At 45.5% G+C, this 24919-nt stretch overlaps 1 protein-coding gene across 2 annotated transcripts in view; it reads left to right on the plus strand.

The window, feature by feature from the left end:
- The window catches only part of FAM120B (family with sequence similarity 120 member B), a 970087-nt gene that overhangs the window by 380530 nt on the left and 564638 nt on the right, over window positions 1–24919 (plus strand). For both annotated transcript variants that reach the window (XM_078649083.1, XM_078649082.1), the window contains one exon: window positions 21786–21878. In XM_078649083.1, the coding sequence (XP_078505209.1) occupies window positions 21786–21878 (93 nt within the window). The remainder of the gene's footprint in view (window positions 1–21785; window positions 21879–24919) is intronic.

Here is a 24919-nt window from a genome sequence, read left to right on the forward strand (position 1 = left end):
TATTCAAGGTGGACTGATCCTTTTTACTCAACAAGCTGTACTCGGTATAAAGTTCAGAAAAGTAAACCAAATGAATTGCTAATGGTTACTGTGATTTTTATTTGCCGTGTTCAAACATGTTTTAACTTGGACCCCTACTTTTACAATGAGATGATTTCCAGTCACAATATTTGTTGAGTGCACTTTTCCACTTCCACATGGGTAGCCAGTTTTTCCTGCAAAGCCACACTTGGTTTCACCTACAGCGCAAGAGGGGGCAAGTCATCAAACAGTATTAATCCCCCTCTGGGAAGGCTGATTCTGTACTCCTTGTGTCACCATAAAAACTATCATCTGTTCTGGAGGCACGAACCAGCCTGTGAGGCGCGCTCTTCTGCCCTCAGGTTACCAGTTAATTGGTGCTGACTGGATATAGATGCACAAGCTGAGGTGAGGCTGGACTTTTTAATGAAAATCTTAGCAGTGCTCAAATCTGAAACGTCAGCCACGATTGAGCGAGAGCATGCTGCAGCAAGAGCCTTCATAGAGCCAGCTCTTCCTTTGCTAATAACCTATCGGCCTACTTCCAATTGAACTTCTTCCCCTGGAAAGCATTCTTCATTCCCCTTCTGATTTCCACCCACAGCATTTAGTAACTTTGGGGTCCTGTTGACAATTGGACGTGTGACTAATTGTGACATGTTGTCATCCGCATATCTTTGTCATTTGTGAAGTTGGTCTCTCTCTTGATGGCTCTTCATCCTTTCTCCCTTTGACAATGTTTTCCTATTGTTCTCTACTTCCTCTCGCTCTCTTTCTCTGGGTCAAAGTCTGATGTGGAAAATAAGTGTTGGGACCACATGCGACAATCACTGCCACAAACTAAGCACTTCTTATAATTGAAGATGGATGCAGTTGCAGAAATCGAGCTCCAAATCATGCCCAAATATGATGAAATGTGCAAAGAGTTGCATAGGTTGGCGGCAGCAGTGCACATTGTGACATAGCTCCAACCCTAAAAGACACGAAGACACACATGGGGCAATCTTTGGCGTTTAAGAAATCTACAAGCCTCTAGGTATATGTGGTGGAAAGAGCAACTGGACTGGTTGTACTGAACAAATTCTCTACTTGCATTGATATTTGTTTTCAAACAATAAAAGGACATCCCTTGGCGAACTATCAACACACTTCCTGACGGTAAGACCATGCATACACTGGCCTCTTTTGTTTAAAAACACAAAAGTTGCGATTCATGGCATTTGTGTATTCCTGTCATCTGGTTCTACGAATCAGTGCCATCCCTCAAACAGTAGGCCTACTAACTTTGAAAAACTGCTCATCATGTGAGAGAAGGTCGTGGGCCTTTGAGAGGTTGGGCCTTAAGACTTAGGGCCCGATGTAGGTGGCCATTACCGGTCGGTACCGGCCGAATTCGGCCGTTACCGACCGGTAAATGGGTCATTGAGATGTAGGGGACCTTTTTTACAGAATCTGTAAATTTACCGAATCGGTAAATTTACCGATTCTGTAAAATACCGAATCGGTAATTTTACCGATTCGGTAAATCTCACATGTAGGTGGCACTGCAAACAGTGCCACAGGCCTTTAGGAGTCGGTATTTTACCACCCAATCCAATTGGGTGTTAAAATACAGAATCCAGGTGTGCATGCACATCTGTGCCATGTGACACACAGATATGCCCTTAGAGCATAGCATGTATGTGTGCCACTTGGCACACATGCCTGTAATTTGGGTGCCAGAGGGTGTCAAAGTGACACCCCCTGCACCCTTGCAAAATTCGGTATTTACCGTTTCGGTAAATACCGATTCGGTAATGCCCATTGATTCCTATGGGCTTCAACGCCCATAGGAATCAATGGGCATTACCGATTCCTTCCGATTCGGTAATTATCAAAATAAAATTACCTACATCTGCCCTCCTCTTTTTTACCACTTCTTAAATACCGATTCGGTATGAATCGGTATTTAAGAAGTGATAAAAAAGATTTACCTACATCGGGCCCTTAGTGTCTGACTTGCCATGGAGAGGCTACTGTGGGGGGCGGGTCCAATGGGAGAGAGTGTGGCTGTGTACCCTGCCTAAAAAAAATTGGTTCTGAAGCTGACGCTGATGTCTAGAGGCAGGTACAAAATCTGATGGCCATCAGCTGCGCAGAGCCTCCATATATGCGCTGGAAGCCTACCCTGTAAAGATATTTCCAGCTTGTGATATCTCCACTTCACCATATTACCGTGTTAAGAGAGGCATTATCATGAAACACACAGTGTAGCTAGGTCTGCCACAAGACTACAGAATGAACCCTGACTCTAGACTGTAACCAAACCTGGTGGGTTAGGGATGCTTGTCCGGAGGTGGAATGTTATCTTTTCCTGAAGCTGGTTCTGGATTGTTTCAAAGGGTTTTTCCTTTAACAACCCAGATCCTTAAATAAACTATTTTACTGAGTGTACAGACGGCTGTTTTACTAAGTGTGCAGAGTACTTTGGTTGCATATATATATATATATTTGTTACAGTTCATGGTGCTTTTAATTACTAATCTCATAGAGGGATATCGAAGATGATAGGTTCCAAGAGCAAGTTTGACACTGGTTGGACACAATCTCAAAGATTGTTCAAATAAGCAAAAGAATTGGTAGTCTTTTCACAATTTGTGCCATGATTTTTATGTAAATCTTTCATGTATCAATTGGCACAAATGTGTTTATGGCCAACACACCACATCAACTGCAGAGAACAATCTGGATGCGCTTTTTCAGATGATGGCAATTAGCATTTTCCTATCTCCACCAGTAACTGGTTGCCTGATGCCGACTATGCAGCACACTGGTTAAACGAGGGAAATATTGGAAAAGAGACTGAATGTATTCTTTTATTTGAAATGGACATGTGACGCAAAAGTTACAGTAGGGCAGTCTTAATCTTGTACCAGAAGTTTGAGACTAACCCTGAAGCAATTCATTGCAAACACTAAGCCGAACCACTCCAAGCGGGCCAAAAGACTGTTCAAGTAGCAACTGGGAGAGAGGAAAATCACTGTGTTCAAAACATAGTCCAAATAAAATTCTGATTGCAGTCCAAAAATTCCAGATAGAGGAAATAGAAGTATTTCTTTTAGCGAGTGTTTGGCTTAGTAACCAAGTGATCACTTCCTTTTTAGGTTTTGACTGGCCATGCGCTTTGCGCATGTGCCAAAAAAACCTCTTGAGTTGTGTGTGTGGGTCGGGATACGCCCCCTCCTCCGATTGGCTAGCTCCGTAAATGGAGGCTAGCCATTGGACGAGGGGCCTGTCCGTCAATGCCGGACCAGATTCGGGGGCGTTCCCGAGATTCTTTGGCTTTTGCCGACGTCACGCGACGTCAGCCAAAAGCCGGGAACGCCCCCGAATCTGTCCCGGCATTGAGCCGGCACACGCCTTCCGATGCAGCATTTTCATTGTTACTATAAGCTTGTTTATTTTATACGTTTTAGCGTTGTGGACATTAAAAAGGACTGAAATGATGTACATATATGTGAATATCCGTTTTAGAGTTAGGTCCTTTGCTGGATGTGTTTTATTTCATGGGAGTAAAGTATACCGAATTCACGCTGGTTTCTCTTTATTTTAATGAGGCGAAAACAGACTAATTTGTGCGGTGATAAATGTCCCAGCGGCGAGCATGCTACTTTTTTTTATTTAATGACAGCCTCATTAGATGAAGTTATTTATTTAGAGCTTCCCATGTGTTACCTATTATAGGGCACCGACCCCCACTGTGAAACCACTAACTTTCCACTTTCCGACCAGAAAAGTGCACCCGGGATCACAGCATCGCCTAATTGTGCACTTCCCGCGGCAGCGAAAGGCCACGAGGCAGCAATATTGTGCTACTGAACACTGCCTGACCCGCTGGGCATTGACAAACATTGCATGCGTATTAACACGAGGAATAAAAAGGTCTGCTTACTACAGAACAAAGGGAATATTTCAAGTAGATAAACTTCCAAATAAGGTAGGAATCGTAAGCTGATAGTTAAAAAAAATGTTTATGCTGTCGCACTTTGAAACTTCCTGCTCACCTTTTAATAAAAATTCGTAACGAACATCAGGCAAACAAAGGAACCGAGAGTGGATTTTAAGGCGTGTAGATTCAGAGTCAGAGTGCAGATTCAGAGTGCAGATTCAGAGTGCAGATTCAAGATTCAGAGTGCAGAGTGCAGATTCAGAGTGCGAGTGCAGAGTGCGAGTGCAGAGTGCAGAGTGCGAGTGCAGACTGATAGTGCAGACTGATAGTGCAGACTGATAGTGCAGACTGATAGTGCAGACTGAGAGTGCAGACTGAGAGTGCAGACTGAGAGTGCAGATTGAGAGTGCATATTGAGAGTGCAGATTGCAGATTGAGAGTGCAGAGTGCAGATTGAGAGTGCAGAGTGCAGATTGAGAGTGCAGAGTGCAGATTGAGAGTGCAGAGTGCAGATTGAGAGTGCAGAGTGCAGATTGAGAGTGCAGATTGAGAGTGCAGATTGCAGATTCAGAGTGCAGATTCAGAGTGCAGATTGCAGATTCAGAGTGTAGAGTGCAGATGCAGAGTGCAGATGCAGAGTGCAGATTCAGAGTGCAGATTCAGAGTGCAGATTCAGAGTGTAGAGTGTAGATTCAGAGTGCAGATTCAGAGTGTAGATTCAGAGTGCAGATTCAGAGTGCAGATTCAGAGTGTAGAGTGCAGATTCAGAGTGCAGATTCAGAGTGCAGATTCAGAGTGCAGATTCAGAGTGCAGATTCAGAGTGCAGATTCAGAGTGCAGATTCAGAGTGCAGATTCAGAGTGCAGAGTGCAGATTCAGAGTGCAGATTCAGAGTGCAGATTCAGAGTGCAGATTCAGAGTGGAGATTCAGAGTGGAGATTCAGAGTGGAGATTCAGAGTGCAGATTCAGAGTGCAGAGTGGAGATTCAGAGTGGAGATTCAGAGTGGAGATTCAGAGTGGAGATTCAGAGTGCAGATTCAGAGTGCAGATTCAGAGTGCAGAGTGGAGATTCAGAGTGGAGATTCAGAGTGCAGATTCAGAGTGCAGATTCAGAGTGGAGATTCAGAGTGGAGATTCAGAGTGCAGATTCAGAGTGCAGATTCAGAGTGCAGAGTGCAGATTCAGAGTGCAGATTCAGAGTGCAGATTCAGAGTGCAGATTCAGAGTGCAGAGTGCAGATTCAGAGTGCAGAGTGCAGATTCAGAGTGCAGATTCAGAGTGCAGAGTGCAGAGTGCAGAGTGCAGATTCAGAGTGCAGATTCAGAGTGCAGATTCAGAGTGCAGATTCAGAGTGCAGATTCAGAGTGCAGATGCAGAGTGCAGATTCAGAGTGCAGATTCAGAGTGCAGATTCAGAGTGCAGATTCAGAGTGCAGATTCAGAGTGCAGATTCAGAGTGCAGAGTGCAGATTCAGAGTGCAGATTCAGAGTGCAGATTCAGAGTGCAGAGTGCAGATTCAGAGTGCAGAGTGCAGATTCAGAGTGCAGATTCAGAGTGCAGATTCAGAGTGGAGATTCAGAGTGCAGATGCAGAGTGGAGATTCAGAGTGCAGATGCAGAGTGCAGATTCAGAGTGCAGAGTGCAGATTCAGAGTGCAGAGTGCAGATTCAGAGTGCAGATTCAGAGTGCAGATTCAGAGTGCAGATTCAGAGTGCAGATTCAGAGTGCAGAGTGCAGATTCAGAGTGCAGATTCAGAGTGCAGAGTGGAGATTCAGAGTGCAGAGTGGAGATTCAGAGTGGAGATTCAGAGTGCAGAGTGGAGATTCAGAGTGGAGATTCAGAGTGCAGATTCAGAGTGCAGATTCAGAGTGCAGATTCAGAGTGGAGATTCAGAGTGGAGATTCAGAGTGCAGATTCAGAGTGCAGAGTGGAGATTCAGAGTGCAGAGTGGAGATTCAGAGTGCAGAGTGGAGATTCAGAGTGCAGAGTGGAGATTCAGAGTGCAGATTCAGAGTGCAGAGTGGAGATTCAGAGTGCAGATTCAGAGTGCAGAGTGGAGATTCAGAGTGCAGAGTGGAGATTCAGAGTGCAGAGTGGAGATTCAGAGTGCAGAGTGGAGATTCAGAGTGCAGAGTGGAGATTCAGAGTGCAGAGTGGAGATTCAGAGTGCAGATTCAGAGTGCAGATTCAGAGTGCAGATTCAGAGTGGAGATTCAGAGTGCAGAGTGGAGATTCAGAGTGCAGAGTGGAGATTCAGAGTGCAGAGTGGAGATTCAGAGTGCAGAGTGGAGATTCAGAGTGCAGAGTGGAGATTCAGAGTGCAGAGTGGAGATTCAGAGTGCAGAGTGGAGATTCAGAGTGGAGATTCAGAGTGGAGATTCAGAGTGCAGATTCAGAGTGCAGATTCAGAGTGCAGATTCAGAGTGCAGATTCAGAGTGCAGAGTGCGGATTCAGAGTGCAGATTCAGAGTGCAGATTCAGAGTGCAGAGTGCAGATTCAGAGTGCAGAGTGGAGATTCAGAGTGCAGAGTGGAGATTCAGAGTGCAGAGTGGAGATTCAGAGTGGAGATTCAGAGTGCAGATTCAGAGTGCAGATTCAGAGTGCAGATTCAGAGTGCAGATTCAGAGTGCAGAGTGCAGATTCAGAGTGCAGAGTGCAGATTCAGAGTGCAGAGTGGAGATTCAGAGTGCAGAGTGGAGATTCAGAGTGCAGAGTGGAGATTCAGAGTGCAGAGTGGAGATTCAGAGTGCAGAGTGCAGATTCAGAGTGCAGATTCAGAGTGCAGAGTGGAGATTCAGAGTGCAGATTCAGAGTGCAGAGTGGAGATTCAGAGTGCAGAGTGGAGATTCAGAGTGCAGAGTGGAGATTCAGAGTGCAGAGTGGAGATTCAGAGTGCAGAGTGGAGATTCAAAGTGCAGAGTGCAGATTCAGAGTGCAGATTCAGAGTGCAGAGTGGAGATTCAGAGTGCAGATTCAGAGTGCAGAGTGGAGATTCAGAGTGCAGATTCAGAGTGCAGAGTGGAGATTCAGAGTGCAGATTCAGAGTGCAGAGTGGAGATTCAGAGTGCAGATTCAGAGTGCAGAGTGGAGATTCAGAGTGCAGAGTGGAGATTCAGAGTGCAGAGTGGAGATTCAGTGTGCAGAGTGGAGATTCAGAGTGCAGATTCAGAGTGCAGAGTGCAGATTCAGAGTGCAGAGTGGAGATTCAGAGTGCAGAGTGGAGATTCAGAGTGCAGATTCAGAGTGCAGAGTGCAGATTCAGAGTGCAGATTCAGAGTGCAGATTCAGAGTGCAGAGTGCAGATTCAGAGTGCAGAGTGCAGATTCAGAGTGCAGAGTGCAGATTCAGAGTGCAGAGTGCAGATTCAGAGTGCAGATTCAGAGTGCAGATTCAGAGTGCAGATTCAGAGTGCAGATTCAGAGTGCAGAGTGCAGATTCAGAGTGCAGAGTGCAGATTCAGAGTGCAGAGTGGAGATTCAGAGTGCAGAGTGGAGATTCAGAGTGCAGAGTGGAGATTCAGAGTGCAGAGTGGAGATTCAGAGTGGAGATTCAGAGTGGAGATTCAGAGTGCAGATTCAGAGTGCAGATTCAGAGTGCAGAGTGCAGATTCAGAGTGCAGAGTGCAGATTCAGAGTGTAGAGTGCAGATTCAGAGTGTAGAGTGCAGATTCAGAGTGTAGAGTGCAGATTCAGAGTGTAGAGTGCAGATTCAGAGTGGAGATTCAGAGTGGAGATTCAGAGTGGAGATTCAGAGTGGAGATTCAGAGTGGAGATTCAGAGTGCAGATTCAGAGTGCAGAGTGCAGATTCAGAGTGCAGAGTGCAGATTCAGAGTGCAGAGTGCAGATTCAGAGTGTAGAGTGCAGATTCAGAGTGTAGAGTGCAGATTCAGAGTGTAGAGTGCAGATTCAGAGTGTAGAGTGCAGATTCAGAGTGTAGAGTGGAGATTCAGAGTGGAGATTCAGAGTGGAGATTCAGAGTGGAGATTCAGAGTGGAGATTCAGAGTGCAGATTCAGAGTGCAGATTCAGAGTGCAGAGTGCAGATTCAGAGTGCAGAGTGCAGATTCAGAGTGCAGAGTGCAGATTCAGAGTGCAGAGTGCAGATTCAGAGTGCAGAGTGCAGATTCAGAGTGCAGAGTGCAGATTCAGAGTGCAGAGTGCAGATTCAGAGTGGAGATTCAGAGTGGAGATTCAGAGTGGAGATTCAGAGTGGAGATTCAGAGTGGAGATTCAGAGTGGAGATTCAGAGTGGAGATTCAGAGTGGAGATTCAGAGTGGAGATTCAGAGTGCAGATTCAGAGTGCAGATTCAGAGTGCAGATTCAGAGTGCAGATTCAGAGTGGAGATTCAGAGTGGAGATTCAGAGTGGAGATTCAGAGTGCCGATTCAGAGTGCCGATTCAGAGTGCAGATTCAGAGTGCAGATTCAGAGTGCCGATTCAGAGTGCAGATTCAGAGTGCAGATTCAGAGTGGAGATTCAGAGTGGAGATTCAGAGTGGAGATTCAGAGTGCAGATTCAGAGTGCAGATTCAGAGTGCAGATTCAGAGTGCAGATTCAGAGTGGAGATTCAGAGTGCAGATTCAGAGTGCAGATTCAGAGTGCAGATTCAGAGTGCAGAGTGGAGATTCAGAGTGGAGATTCAGAGTGGAGATTCAGAGTGGAGATTCAGAGTGCAGATTCAGAGTGCAGATTCAGAGTGGAGATTCAGAGTGGAGATTCAGAGTGCAGATTCAGAGTGCAGATTCAGAGTGCAGAGTGGAGATTCAGAGTGCAGAGTGGAGATTCAGAGTGCAGAGTGGAGATTCAGAGTGCAGAGTGGAGATTCAGAGTGCAGAGTGGAGATTCAGAGTGCAGAGTCAGAGTGCAGAGTGCAGATTCAGAGTGCAGAGTGGAGATTCAGAGTGCAGATTCAGAGTGCAGAGTGCAGATTCAGAGTGCAGAGTGCAGATTCAGAGTGCAGAGTGCAGATTCAGAGTGCAGAGTGCAGATTCAGAGTGCAGATTCAGAGTGCAGATTCAGAGTGCAGATTCAGAGTGCAGAGTGCAGATTCAGAGTGCAGATTCAGAGTGCAGATTCAGAGTGCAGAGTGCAGATTCAGAGTGCAGAGTGGAGATTCAGAGTGGAGATTCAGAGTGCAGAGTGGAGATTCAGAGTGGAGATTCAGAGTGCAGATTCAGAGTGCAGATTCAGAGTGCAGATTCAGAGTGGAGATTCAGAGTGCAGATTCAGAGTGCAGAGTGGAGATTCAGAGTGCAGAGTGGAGATTCAGAGTGGAGATTCAGAGTGGAGATTCAGAGTGCAGATTCAGAGTGCAGAGTGGAGATTCAGAGTGCAGATTCAGAGTGCAGAGTGGAGATTCAGAGTGCAGAGTGGAGATTCAGAGTGCAGAGTGGAGATTCAGAGTGCAGAGTGGAGATTCAGAGTGCAGAGTGGAGATTCAGAGTGCAGATTCAGAGTGCAGATTCAGAGTGGAGATTCAGAGTGCAGATTCAGAGTGCAGAGTGGAGATTCAGAGTGCAGAGTGGAGATTCAGAGTGCAGAGTGGAGATTCAGAGTGCAGAGTGGAGATTCAGAGTGCAGAGTGGAGATTCAGAGTGCAGAGTGGAGATTCAGAGTGCAGAGTGGAGATTCAGAGTGGAGATTCAGAGTGCAGATTCAGAGTGCAGATTCAGAGTGCAGATTCAGAGTGCAGAGTGCGGATTCAGAGTGCAGATTCAGAGTGCAGATTCAGAGTGCAGATTCAGAGTGCAGAGTGCAGATTCAGAGTGCAGAGTGGAGATTCAGAGTGCAGAGTGGAGATTCAGAGTGCAGAGTGGAGATTCAGAGTGCAGAGTGGAGATTCAGAGTGGAGATTCAGAGTGCAGATTCAGAGTGCAGATTCAGAGTGCAGATTCAGAGTGCAGAGTGCAGATTCAGAGTGCAGAGTGCAGATTCAGAGTGCAGAGTGGAGATTCAGAGTGCAGAGTGGAGATTCAGAGTGCAGAGTGGAGATTCAGAGTGCAGAGTGGAGATTCAGAGTGCAGAGTGCAGATTCAGAGTGCAGATTCAGAGTGCAGAGTGGAGATTCAGAGTGCAGATTCAGAGTGCAGAGTGGAGATTCAGAGTGCAGAGTGGAGATTCAGAGTGCAGAGTGGAGATTCAGAGTGCAGAGTGGAGATTCAGAGTGCAGAGTGGAGATTCAAAGTGCAGAGTGCAGATTCAGAGTGCAGATTCAGAGTGCAGAGTGGAGATTCAGAGTGCAGATTCAGAGTGCAGAGTGGAGATTCAGAGTGCAGATTCAGAGTGCAGAGTGGAGATTCAGAGTGCAGATTCAGAGTGCAGAGTGGAGATTCAGAGTGCAGATTCAGAGTGCAGAGTGGAGATTCAGAGTGCAGAGTGGAGATTCAGAGTGCAGAGTGGAGATTCAGAGTGCAGAGTGGAGATTCAGAGTGCAGATTCAGAGTGCAGAGTGCAGATTCAGAGTGCAGAGTGGAGATTCAGAGTGCAGAGTGGAGATTCAGAGTGCAGATTCAGAGTGCAGAGTGCAGATTCAGAGTGCAGATTCAGAGTGCAGAGTGCAGATTCAGAGTGCAGAGTGCAGATTCAGAGTGCAGAGTGCAGATTCAGAGTGCAGAGTGCAGATTCAGAGTGCAGATTCAGAGTGCAGATTCAGAGTGGAGATTCAGAGTGGAGATTCAGAGTGGAGATTCAGAGTGGAGATTCAGAGTGGAGTTTCAGAGTGGAGATTCAGAGTGGAGATTCAGAGTGGAGATTCAGAGTGGAGATTCAGAGTGGAGATTCAGAGTGCAGATTCAGAGTGCAGATTCAGAGTGGAGATTCAGAGTGGAGATTCAGAGTGGAGATTCAGAGTGCCGATTCAGAGTGCCGATTCAGAGTGCAGATTCAGAGTGCAGATTCAGAGTGCAGATTCAGAGTGCAGATTCAGAGTGCAGATTCAGAGTGCAGATTCAGAGTGGAGATTCAGAGTGCAGATTCAGAGTGCAGATTCAGAGTGCAGATTCAGAGTGCAGATTCAGAGTGGAGATTCAGAGTGCAGATTCAGAGTGCAGATTCAGAGTGCAGATTCAGAGTGCAGAGTGGAGATTCAGAGTGGAGATTCAGAGTGGAGATTCAGAGTGGAGATTCAGAGTGCAGATTCAGAGTGCAGATTCAGAGTGGAGATTCAGAGTGGAGATTCAGAGTGCAGATTCAGAGTGCAGATTCAGAGTGCAGAGTGGAGATTCAGAGTGCAGAGTGGAGATTCAGAGTGCAGAGTGGAGATTCAGAGTGCAGAGTGGAGATTCAGAGTGCAGAGTGGAGATTCAGAGTGCAGATTCAGAGTGGAGATTCAGAGTGGAGATTCAGAGTGGAGATTCAGAGTGGAGATTCAGAGTGCAGATTCAGAGTGCAGATTCAGAGTGCAGAGTGCAGATTCAGAGTGCAGAGTGCAGATTCAGAGTGTAGAGTGCAGATTCAGAGTGTAGAGTGCAGATTCAGAGTGTAGAGTGCAGATTCAGAGTGTAGAGTGCAGATTCAGAGTGTAGAGTGCAGATTCAGAGTGTAGAGTGGAGATTCAGAGTGGAGATTCAGAGTGGAGATTCAGAGTGGAGATTCAGAGTGGAGATTCAGAGTGGAGATTCAGAGTGCAGATTCAGAGTGGAGATTCAGAGTGCAGATTCAGAGTGGAGATTCAGAGTGCAGAGTGGAGATTCAGAGTGCAGATTCAGAGTGCAGAGTGGAGATTCAGAGTGCAGAGTGGAGATTCAGAGTGCAGATTCAGAGTGCAGATTCAGAGTGGAGATTCAGAGTGGAGATTCAGAGTGGAGATTCAGAGTGGAGATTCAGAGTGGAGATTCAGAGTGTAGAGTGCAGATTCAGAGTGTAGAGTGCAGATTCAGAGTGTAGAGTGCAGATGCAGAGTGCAGATGCAGAGTGCAGATGCAGAGTGCAGAGGCAGAGTGCAGATGCAGAGTGCAGAGGCAGAGTGCAGATTCAGAGTGGAGATTCAGAGTGCAGATTCAGAGTGGAGATTCAGAGTGCAGAGTGGAGATTCAGAGTGCAGATTCAGAGTGGAGATATTCAGAGTGCAGATTCAGAGTGCAGAGTGGAGATTCAGAGTGGAGATTCAGAGTGGAGATTCAGAGTGGAGATTCAGAGTGCAGAGTGGAGATTCAGAGTGGAGATTCAGAGTGGAGATTCAGAGTGCAGAGTGGAGATTCAGAGTGCAGATTCAGAGTGCAGAGTGCAGATTCAGAGTGCAGATTCAGAGTGCAGAGTGAAGATTCAGAGTGCAGATTCAGAGTGCAGATTCAGAGTGCAGATTCAGAGTGCAGATTCAGAGTGCAGATTCAGAGTGCAGATTCAGATTCAGAGTGCAGATTCAGAGTGCAGAGTGCAGATTCAAGATTCAGAGTGCAGATTCAGAGTGCAGATTCAAGATTCAGAGTGCAGATTCAGAGTGCAGAGTGCAGATTCAGAGTGCAGATTCAGAGTGCAGAGTGCAGATTCAGAGTGCAGATTCAGAGTGCAGAGTGGAGATTCAGAGTGCAGATTCAGAGTGCAGAGTGGAGATTCAGAGTGCAGATTCAGAGTGCAGAGTGGAGATTCAGAGTGCAGATTCAGAGTGCAGAGTGGAGATTCAGAGTGCAGATTCAGAGTGCAGAGTGGAGATTCAGAGTGCAGATTCAGAGTGCAGAGTGGAGATTCAGAGTGCAGATTCAGAGTGCAGAGTGGAGATTCAGAGTTCAGAGTGCAGAGTGCAGATTCAAGATTCAGAGTGCAGATTCAGAGTGCAGAGTGCAGATTCAGAGTGCAGAGTGCAGATTCAGAGTGCAAAGTGCAGATTCAGAGTGCAGAGTGCAGATTCAGAGTGCAAAGTGCAGATTCAGAGTGCAGAGTGCAGATTCAGAGTGCAGATTCAAGATTCAGAGTGCAGATTCAGAGTGCAGAGTGCAGATTCAGAGTGCAGAGTGCAGATTCAGAGTGCAGAGTGCAGATTCAGAGTGCAGATTCAGAGTGCAGATTCAGAGTGCAGATTCAGAGTGCAGATTCAGAGTGCAGATTCAGAGTGCAGATTCAGAGTGCAGATTCAGAGTGCAGATTCAGAGTGCAGAGTGCAGATTCAGAGTGCAGATTCAGAGTGCAGAGTGCAGATTCAGAGTGCAGATTCAGAGTGCAGATTCAGAGTGCAGATGCAGAGTGCAGATGCAGAGTGCAGATGCAGATTCAGAGTGCAGAGTGGAGATGCAGAGTGGAGATGCAGAGTGGAGATTCAGAGTGGAGATTCAGAGTGGAGATTCAGAGTGGAGATTCAGAGTGGAGATTCAGAGTGGAGATTCAGAGTGCAGATTCAGAGTGCAGATTCAGAGTGCAGAGTGGAGATTCAGAGTGGAGATTCAGAGTGGAGATTCAGAGTGGAGATTCAGAGTGCAGATTCAGAGTGCAGATTCAGAGTGCAGATTCAGAGTGCAGAGTGCAGATTCAGAGTGCAGATTCAGAGTGCAGAGTGCAGATTCAGAGTGCAGAGTGCAGATTCAGAGTGCAGAGTGCAGATTCAGAGTGCAGAGTGCAGATTCAGAGTGCAGATTCAGAGTGCAGATTCAGAGTGGAGATTCAGAGTGGAGATTCAGAGTGGAGATTCAGAGTGGAGATTCAGAGTGGAGATTCAGAGTGGAGATTCAGAGTGGAGATTCAGAGTGGAGATTCAGAGTGGAGATTCAGAGTGCAGATTCAGAGTGCAGATTCAGAGTGCAGAGTGGAGATTCAGAGTGCAGAGTGCAGATTCAGAGTGTAGAGTGGAGATTCAGAGTGCAGAGTGGAGATTCAGAGTGCAGAGTGCAGATTCAGAGTGCAGAGTGGAGATTCAGAGTGCAGATTCAGAGTGCAGAGTGCAGATTCAGAGTGCAGAGTGCAGATTCAGAGTGCAGATTCAGAGTGCAGAGTGCAGATTCAGAGTGCAGATTCAGAGTGCAGATTCAGAGTGCAGATTCAGAGTGCAGAGTGCAGATTCAGAGTGCAGAGTGCAGATTCAGAGTGCAGAGTGCAGATTCAGAGTGCAGAGTGGAGATTCAGAGTGCAGAGTGGAGATTCAGAGTGCAGAGTGGAGATTCAGAGTGCAGAGTGGAGATTCAGAGTGCAGAGTGGAGATTCAGAGTGCAGATTCAGAGTGCAGAGTGCAGATTCAGAGTGCAGAGTGGAGATTCAGAGTGCAGAGTGGAGATTCAGAGTGCAGATTCAGAGTGCAGAGTGCAGATTCAGAGTGCAGAGTGCAGATTCAGAGTGCAGAGTGCAGATTCAGAGTGCAGAGTGCAGATTCAGAGTGCAGAGTGCAGATTCAGAGTGCAGATTCAGAGTGCAGATTCAGAGTGCAGAGTGCAGATTCAGAGTGCAGATTCAGAGTGCAGAGTGCAGAGTGCAGATTCAGAGTGCAGAGTGCAGATTCAGAGTGCAGAGTGCAGATTCAGAGTGCAGAGTGGAGATTCAGAGTGCAGAGTGGAGATTCAGAGTGCAGAGTGGAGATTCAGAGTGCAGAGTGGAGATTCAGAGTGCAGAGTGGAGATTCAGAGTGCAGAGTGGAGATTCAGAGTGCAGAGTGGAGATTCAGAGTGCAGATTCAGAGTGCAGATTCAGAGTGCAGATTCAGAGTGCAGAGTGCAGATTCAGAGTGCAGAGTGCAGATTCAGAGTGTAGAGTGCAGATTCAGAGTGTAGAGTGCAGATTCAGAGTGTAGAGAGCAGATTCAGAGTGCAGATTCAGAGTGCAGAGTGGAGATTCAGAGTGCAGATTCAGAGTGCAGAGTGCAGATTCAGAGTGCAGATTCAGAGTGCAGAGTGCAGATTCAGAGTGCAGAGTGCAGATTCAGAGTGCAGATTCAGAGTGCAGATTCAGAGTGCAGATTCAGAGTGCAGATTCAGAGTGCAGAGTGCAGATTCAGAGTGCAGATTCAGAGTGCAGATTCAGAGTGCAGATTCAGAGTGCAGATTCAGAGTGCAGAGTGCAGATTCAGAGTGCAGAGTGCAGATTCAGAGTGCAGAGTGCAGATTCAGAGTGTAGAGTGCAGATTCAGAGTGTAGAGTGCAGATTCAGAGTGTAGAGTGCAGATTCAGAGTGCAGATTCAGAGTGCAGAGTGCAGATTCAGAGTGCAGATTCAGAGTGCAGAGTGGAGATTCAGAGTGCAGATTCAGAGTGCAGAGTGGAGTTTCAGAGTGCAGATTCAGAGTGCAGAGTGCAGATTCAGAGTGCAGATTTAGAGTGCAGAGTGCAGATTCAGAGTGCAGATTCAGAGTGCAGATTCAGAGTGCAGATTCAGAGTGCAGATTCAGAGTGCAGATTCAGAGTGCAGATTCAGAGTGCGGAGTGCAGATTCAGAGTGCAGATTCAGAGTGCGGAGTGCAGATTCAGAGTGCAGATTCAGAGTGCAGATTCAGAGTGCAGATTCAGAGTGCAGAGTGCAGATTCAGAGTGCAGATTCAGAGTGCAGATTCAGATTCAGAGTGCAGATTCAGAGTGCAGATTCAGAGTGCAGATTCAGATTCAGAGTGCAGATTCAGAGTGCAGATTCAGAGTGCAGATTCAGAGTGCAGATTCAGAGTGCAGATTCAAGATTCAGAGTGAAGATTCAGAGTGCAGAGTGCAGATTCAGAGTGCAGAGTGCAGATTCAGAGTGCAGAGTGGAGATTCAGAGTGCAGAGTGCAGATTCAGAGTGCAGAGTGGAGATTCAGAGTGCAGATTCAGAGTGCAGAGTGGAGATTCAGAGTGCAGATTCAGAGTGCAGAGTGGAGATTCAGAGTGCAGATTCAGAGTGCAGAGTGGAGATTCAGAGTGCAGATTCAGAGTGCAGAGTGGAGATTCAGAGTTCAGAGTGCAGAGTGCAGATTCAGAGTGCAGATTCAAGATTCAGAGTGCAGATTCAGAGTGCAGAGTGCAGATTCAGAGTGCAGATTCAGAGTGCAGAGTGCAGATTCAGAGTGCAGAGTGCAGATTCAGAGTGCAGAGTGCAGATTCAGAGTGCAGAGTGCAGATTCAGAGTGCAGATTCAAGATTCAGAGTGCAGATTCAGAGTGCAGAGTGCAGATTCAGAGTGCAGAGTGCAGATTCAGAGTGCAGAGTGCAGATTCAGAGTGCAGAGTGCAGATTCAGAGTGCAGATTCAGAGTGCAGATTCAGCCCTGTGTGTGGTGAGGAGGGCCCCTCAGTGTTTCACATGCTTCTACGGAGGTTTAGGGACCTTGTTGCTTCACTGCTGATTGGGCTCTGAAACGACCATCCTGCCTAGTTACCTGTTGTGAATGGGTATAAACAATAAACGTCCGATTATGGTGCCGGTTGGACCTATCCCCCCCTCAAGAACACAAAGAACCTACTGACATTTTCTACCTGAAATAGACCATCTAATTTGGAAAGACCACCCTGTGTCCTTCCTGATTTTATTTTCACCCAGTCACTAATCTCAAACTTATACTCCTTTCTCTCCATGCTCACATTTGTCCCCTTGCCTCCTACACCATTTCAACCTTTCAGCCATGCATGGACCAATTTAGTACCAGGTAAGCATCACACATCTATTGAAATGGGGGTCGCAGTGTGTAGGGCTTGCAGTGTGTTGGGGGGGTCGCAGTGTGTGGGGGGGCTCTGTGTGGGTGTGTGTGGAGGGCTCCGTGTGGGTGTGTGTGTGGGGGGGCTTTGTGTGGCTGTGTGTGTGGGGGGCTCTGTGTGGGTGTGTGTGTGGGGGGCTCTGTGTGTGTGTGGGGGGGGCTCTGTGTGTGTGTGGGGGGCTCTCTGTGGGTGTTTGTGTGTGTCATTTGCGAGAGATAAAGCTAGTTGCATTGTAAATGACAATGCCATTTATTTATGTTTTAAAAAAACACATAAATAAAAATAATGTCAAGAGCAATGCCAATAGCTCTAACTTTAACAAAGGCAAAACCATTGCATTGTAAATGCTTGTTATATTTGGTGGCAAAGGTAACACCTATTTTTAAAGCACTCCGAAAATAGTTGTTTTTCCTACGTTCACTGAAAACGGAATATAACTCAATGTGATGCTTTGCCAGCTTGCTTTTCTTTTTGTACTCAGTTTGGCCCAAAAGTTTCAGGGGTGCATGCAGAGCAGGAAACTATAGGGTGGAGACTTTTTCTGTAGGGCTTTGATGGCGTATCAAAGCACCATGGACCAGAGAAATCCAACATTCAGCATGTTTCCCACTGCAGTCAGGCCAATTCAGATGATATGACATAGCCTGCAAATCTTTTGAGCATCCGACTCACAGACAGACAAGTACAACAGTCTACTTTTTGAAGCGGCGCACAGAGTATACAAGACTGCCCTGTAACATGGAGATACTTTTGCTAGAGTTGTATAATCTTCTCTTTTCGTATAACAATGGTTTTATGACAATCCACTCAACACCTTGAGCCTAGTCTTGATTATGGTGGATTGCGAATGTCACAAATATGGCTGAATTTTTGAGTTAATTGTTTACAATTGGGCAATAATGCAAAGTTTTGAATGATACGTTGTTGATAAATGTATATCCTGTGTGGAGGGGTAAGTGTGCCTAATTGTGGCATGAAGCCTTTGTCCAGTGTGTAATATAAATATTTGGCAGCATATCGAAATTGTACTGTTTAAGATAGATTCAAAAAAGTATAATAAAAACGTTCTGGAAAAAAGAAATGGGACATGATTAATGTAATTGAATTGGCATTTGAGTTGAGTTGACTACAACGCACCTCAGTTTGGACTGTCTAGAGGTGTAATAGTAGATAGAGGGCATAGTATTGCTGGGGGTAAAGATTGGCAAGTATCAAAGACTTAGAAATTGAATTGCTCAACGTTGAGCACCTGGGTCCTGAGGAGTCAATATTTGCCTACCTGGGCCACTCCTTAAATAATCTGATTGTCTTCATGGCTCAGAGGATGCCCGCCACCAGGATATAGCCTAGATCTAAAAGGTTATGCTTCTGCCATTAGGCCCTGCTGCATATCGCCATTCCAAATACCTGCTTCATGGGCAATCTCAAGGTTTTTCTCTAGATTTTAAGTGGGGTCAAGTATCCATAATGACTCCAGTCAAACTGGATTCGAAGCAAATGAAGCTGTATAAATAGAGTGTGGAGTCTTTCTCCACTACTAATGAGGTAATCTAGTAGTTTATCAATGCTTTCTACACCTACCCGCAACGCCTCCACCAGAGGTTCTGCTCTTAATTAGGATTTTAATACTATCTTGGCGACCCATGCAAATTGCTTGCATGGCTTGCAATATGAGACTTCTTTCTTGGGAGACCTTTCTAGTTACTATAATTTCCAGGTACCATAATTTCCAGTCCCTATGTGTTTCCAAATCATATTATTCAACACAGAAAAGGGGTGAGGGTCCTGTAGGTTTAGACTCTACCACCCCTGACCCCCATGAATCACAGATGTACACACACGAAGGGGGTGGATAGAGTAGACCACACAAGCAAAACACAAAAACTTAAACATAAAAAATCCCAACGAGGCAAATCGCTCTGTTTGGAAAAACTGCCCTCACTCACATACCGAGGTATGTGACATGCTTCATCATTGGGCCTGCTTACAATACGCCCTGGTGTACCCACACAGGACGGAGCATAAGGGAGGGGGAAAAATAATAAATTCCACTTAACAAGACGTACAGCCAGAAAAATTCAACATAGGACTACACATAACATAAATTGCGGTGAAAGCCGTGCAAACACCCAGTGACTAAAACTGTAAGTGCGACCAAAAGTGCAGTACAAAGGACGTGCTTAAAACTGATTAGGGGTGCCAACCAAACAAGTATATTTATTCAACTTTCCTTGGTACCCCTATCAGGATTAAAAAGTAAGAAAGGGATGGGAAATGCCTTAAGGAGAAATTTAGGAATCTCAAGGCTTCCCTCCTACCACTGCTAAAGTCAACATGTTTCGACCGTTAACTGTGTGCCTCTAAGGGTCAATCCAGTCTTCTTAAGGACTGTCGCAATCAGTGCCACTCTGGGTCCTCCCGTAATTCGGACGATGGATCCCACAGGATGGGCAGGTCCACTGGATCCGTACCCTTCCTACGTTATGTGTGGAGACTGGTCCCTGTGGTGCGGGACTTCATTCACGAGTTTATGTGGTCCATAAACCCGAACTGGTGTTCGGCAGGGAGATGGCCTGAGAACACAACTGTTCCGTAGGTGCACCGTCTCCTGACAGCCTGTATTCCGTAACACCGTGCAGCTCCAAATCATATGCAATGCTCCTTCTAAATATGGTGGTGTTGAGATCTGATTCCATCTTCGTCCAAGTCCTTGATAGAAATCCAACTGAGCAGTCTGCCTCCCATATTTTTTCAGCTTCTGCAATCTTACTTCACTGTGGAAGAGCTTCAGATGTCCGGCCCACTCTATGATTTTCTCTTGACATAATGCAGTATCGGTGGGGCAAGGGTGTTAGCTGAGCTGCTGCCAACACCACTGTAGCTAGAAGGCTTTCTTTCTGCATTTCACCCAGCTATTCCTTGCATGATACAGACACTGCATTCCGTGACAGTGGACATTCCACCGCAACTAACACGACTTAAAGTGGCTTTCTCATGCCAAAAGCTTATCAGTGATATATGTAGGGTATCTACATTAGACACACTGCATGCTTTTGCTGGCTTTACACTTGTGAGACTTCATCTTGAAATGTTGCACAACTCAGTAAAGAGGTTCTGCGGGGTAGGCACTATGATCGGAGTATTTAGTTGCATTTCCTATAGGCTCCACCACACCCTGAGCCAGATACACCCTGTCTTCCAAGTTTATTGTTTGATTACTTAAAATCATTACAAAATGAGCCAGATGGAATATTACACTGTATGTACTTGTCACTTACAATTCAGTCTTTAATCATTTGCCACTTGATAACAGACATGATGAACTCTCATTCCAATATAAATCAATACTTAACTTGTTGTAGACCAATTACATGTTGCAAGCTGCACATTCAACGATGTAATGTTTCAGTGATGCCAACAGAACACTTGCAGTGCTCTGCTGTCTGAACGGTCCTGCTAAACAAATGTGTCTTGGCCCGTGCTATGATTCGAAAATAGATATGGCTGAAAGTCCAACCCTGGTGTAGGTGAGACAAAGCTGTGAACCGCACTGAAGAAGGAGCATTTTTACTACAATACATCTCTAGCTCTCCCTGCTGGGATTTCCAGTTAACGTAGTTCTCCTGGATCCAGTTGTGGCTGGCGGGTTTTTGTTCATTATCACATTCAGAAGCCTTTTTGTGATCTGAAGTTATACCTATCACCAGTGGACGTTAGGTGAAGACAATAATTCATTATTTAGAATTCAGAAATCCTTATTGGAAAAATGTTCTAGTCTTAAGGCCCACCTCTTACCATAGAAAATATGTAATTATGGCTAATTTTAGGATTTCGAGCATGAGTGTTTAGGGGTCAAGTAGGAGGGCATCCACTCACTTATGGATATATTCACAAACAATTCAAGTGCCTTTTCACACCTAACGTTGCACCTTAATTTTTAATGCTGAAGCAAGGCACCTATTTAGATCTGGACAGACTACTTCCAACCATCACAAACTCCTACCACAATACCCTCCAACCACAGGTAGGCATTGGTTGCTGGCATTCGACATGGCGCAAAAGTGGAATCTTGCGAATTTTGCCAAGGCCCATGCTGGAGCACTGTAACCAATCCTCCATTCTCTCTCGCCCCCCTGCCCATGTTAAGGTGGCGAGTACCGTACCCCACTCCAGTATGGGGGACATTTTCAAGAAGGGGCAGAAGCATGGGTTCTGAAAAATATTGGGAGAATCTTCCTCTATACAATCTTGTACTAGGCATCCTCGAGGTCACGTGTCCGAACCTTGTAGGACGCCCTCTACAAAGACATAAATAGGTGCCCAAGTGTGCAAATTGGGTGTTAAAAGTTGCCAACATGACTACATTTCCAGGGGGAATAGGGCAAGGGTTTTCTCTGCATGGAAAGATATTTTCCCAATTGTTTTCCACGTTGAGAAAAATTGAAAAACGCACGATTTTTGTATTTATTTTTTTAGAAATTGACCCTATGTCAAGGAAAAGGAATAATAAACGTTAACAAGTGTTATTCTAACGGTCAAAAAATATCGATTAACACCGAGGGGTTTCTAAACCTTGTTCCTTCCTGCAATGGAATGAAATAACAAGAGCACTGGGTGGCTGGCGTACCCTGCGTTTGCCGCCTTGTGACGGCCGCAAGTAAATGGGGGGAGGTGAAGGAGACCGCAGCCCCCAAAACTCGTGCCGTTCATCCCCACCCCCTCCCTTGTTACGCCACTGATTTAGATAGATAACCAACAGCCTTGTGTCTGCACCTGAATTTAATAGAAAAAAAATGTGTCGCTGGTCATCTGGAATTTCCGGCAGGGCAGTAACCTGCAGAATGTTGGGTATACAGTCCCGGTGGGGGTTTCCCAGTATCACACACCCCAGGATCTGCCAGTGTTGAGGCTCTTTGGGGTTGTGGGAGGGGGGTTGCCTCCTGTTGTTCCAAATTGTACTGACACCAGTCATTAGGCACCTCAAGAACAGGGGTCGAGCGGAGACAATTAACGTGTGCCGGGGAGTGGGTGGGAGGGGCGAATGAGGGGAAGGGGGCCTCCGGCTACAGACTGATAGCTGGGAGTTGGCGTTCACCTTCCTTATCAAAATTCCGTGTTGCTGCCCTGTCGGCCTTTGAGCGGGTCGCCCCGAAGCTATGCATGTTGTAGGTGTACACACTGATTGAGACACACTGCTTGAAAAAAAAGACCGTTTTCCATGCCTCACAGCTCCCCTTTCTTCTCTCTCATCTGTTTCAGGTTGACAGCCTCAGCCTGGAGGACCTTGATGCATTTCTTGCTCAGACGCTCTGCCTTGCGGGGAAATCAGCCCACCACCTTAAAGACTTGGAGGTAAAGGCGGCAAGGCCGACAGGTTCTCACGATGCCTGCTGTAACCCTGGGTTGACCCAGTTCGCCTTTCTTCGCTCAGATATTATGTGGCGCTGTGCGTGCGAGCTGGTGTGAAAAAAACATGGAATGCTCTCTGCTGAAGTGTCTTTCATTTAGTTTGAGCCTTGTAGCAAATTAGTTTTGACTGTCCAGAGATCTCTTACTTAACGCGTTGGAGGAGGAACTACATTTCCAAAGTCCCTTCACGCACTGTGCGCACCCCTCCGTTCCTTTCCCCTTAAGGTTCGTCCATGACCCCTGACACTAGCGCTGCGCGTGCGCAGTATCGCCAACAATCTCTGCCCCTGTTTTCCAACAGTTTAGGGAGCTGACAAATCAGATCGATCTCGAGCTTTTCAAAACAGCACCTTGAATGCTTAACAGGGACATCCTAAGGAGTTTGGGGGCCCTGGGCCAAACATTTTTGGGTGCCACTGTTCGGAGCAGCTTTGAATTTATGATTCCATTTCAACACTTCCATGCCCTCTGTGGCCAGGTCACTGACAGTGCACAGGCAAACTCGTCCAAATTCCAGGGGCCGATTCACAAGGTTAAACGTACACTTTTGTGGAAGTAGACGATTTTTTCCAATTCACAAAGTCATTTTACGTGTAGTATCTTTATGACTGCAACGATGGACATTCGTAAAGATACTACTACTCTTGCAATTGCTTTGTGAATTGCAGAAACCGTAAACATACACAAAAGCATAAGTTTATCTTTGTGAATCAGGCCCTTAACCCTTTAAGTGCTGCACACGTTCAGCGGACGTCGCGTGCACTACCTCGGTAGTGCTGCGCACGTCCGCTGAACGTCGCGGCCCCGCCCGCACAATAGAACGTTCCGCACCAGCGCGGAACGTTCAGCGCAGCGGAGGGGTTAATGTCTTAACAGCTAGTGACCTGAGTTTTCAATACTGCAACACAACAGCAGCTCACTAATATTACTACAAATAATCTCTATGACACCCTCCCATTTTTCAAATGTGAGGTCCTTTTTGGATCTAAAAGAACTTTTTGGGATGTTGCATGAAACATACATATAACATTTCTCTGCAAAATATCAATAATAGGCTCTCACACATGTGACTCGCAATAAAAATAAACTAAAAGGAAACAGTAGTGCTGGGTGTCTGCCGGAGCTCCTTTTTTTGACAATTATTCAAGGGAATCGGGGCAAAACTCTCTGCAAACCAGAGATACCTCTCAAGGAGCCCCTGAAAGGCAGAAACACTTTGCCCATGCCTTAAAACGTCTCTGAACCCTCACCCTCCCATCATCCAAAAAACACAATTCCTCCATTAAAACATGCACATTTGACCATATTCTCTGCTATGAATTCTAGGATTGTTAATTCTTTGAAAATATGTTCTATGCGAATGATGACCTAAAATGATATTTCATTGAATACTACAGATTGAATTATTGGGCCTTGCGTTGTTTCAATATATTTAGCAGGGCCCTTTCACCAATCGACAACCACTTTAACTTGTCAGTCTGTGTCAATTACAATAGCAAATATGAAGTTTATTAGAATTTTTTGTGTTTCTGCTACACTTTTTTCTTTATATCATTTTAGGAAAGAGGTGCCTAGTTTACCATTTAACGTTTTATTAGTACAATGCTATAACTCTAATTCCTGACTTCGCCAAATGTATAGCTACTTTGTTGCATGCCACTCCTATACTTTGCTTTAAAAATATCTGTTGATTAAATGGGTGCATGGATTAATTAAGGGGAAATAAATGTAAAGGATGCAACCCAATCAAAAATATGAACCTTGTCCTCTTCCCCATCTTACACCTCAACAATCACCAATAGTAAGGGTTCCAGAATGCCACTTTGTTTGATTTTAGGTTGCTAATGCAGATGTTAATATAGATTCCCAATAACATATTTATAGTCATAAGAAGTATAGTAAATTATGAATCTCTGCAGTTACACAAAAAAGTGATTCAGAGCTACACAACAACTTGGTCATTTTGAAGTACTTGGAATACCAGGATTTACAGTCAGTTGTTTCAGGAGTATTGGTTGTATCAACCGTTGAAGCATGGAAGAATAAGTCAACCCCCAAGACTTGAAACCTGTTAGCCACATGTTGCACGTGGATCTCAGTAGAACAGTAGATGTGTACCTCACTCAGCCAACTTGTACCAAAAAGGCAATATACAGTTCAGTGAACAGATAATTGATCCAAAAAGACAGGGATAAAGTTACTAAATTAATTAAAAACACAAACTCCCGATTCACAACAAATGAGGAATACTGCACAGTAAGGGTCTTGTGGCTATGATTTGCATAATCACAGTAAGGGTCTTGTGGCTATGATTTGCATAGTGTTCTCCATTTTATTTGAATTCTCAAATCCTCCTGCACGGACCTGCAGGGGGCACAATCTGCAGACGCACACTGACAGGTACATGGTCACGATATTTCGTGTGACATATTGCAGAACCATTGCAACCAGTACATTGACCTAACCACTACATCGCATAGAAAGTCTAGAGTAAGTGGAGGTGGAGTTAGGAAAAGAAAAATATACTTATCTTGCAATATATTGGTAGGCAAAGTTTTAAAGTTTATGCTGATTGAACAATTAATTAAAATCATAGCAACATTACAGTATATATATTAAAAAGTACAAGAATATAAAAGGACTGAGACTTACCAGTTGTAGAAAATATCACAAACAAAGAGAAGTAAACATTATCACATATTAAAAATATGAAAAACACCCATTGATACTAGCAGCAGCAAGATGTTACGGACAGCCAAAAACAAGTGCAAAAAAAGTACAAGTGCGTATCCGAGGCTACATATGCCATAGTTAAAGTGCAAGAGGAAAACAATACCAATTATCCATAGGGCCAACAGACTATCAAGGAACTGGTTGGCAGTGTAGTAGTTGTGAAATTTTTGTAGTTCAATATTGTCCTCCTCGATTTAGTGACATACGCCCAACAAGAACCGTGTACCAATCTTTTGTCTTTGCATGGGTAC

Source organism: Lissotriton helveticus, chromosome 6 (genome assembly GCF_964261635.1).
Source record: "Lissotriton helveticus chromosome 6, aLisHel1.1, whole genome shotgun sequence".
Taxonomy (NCBI): domain Eukaryota; kingdom Metazoa; phylum Chordata; class Amphibia; order Caudata; family Salamandridae; genus Lissotriton; species Lissotriton helveticus.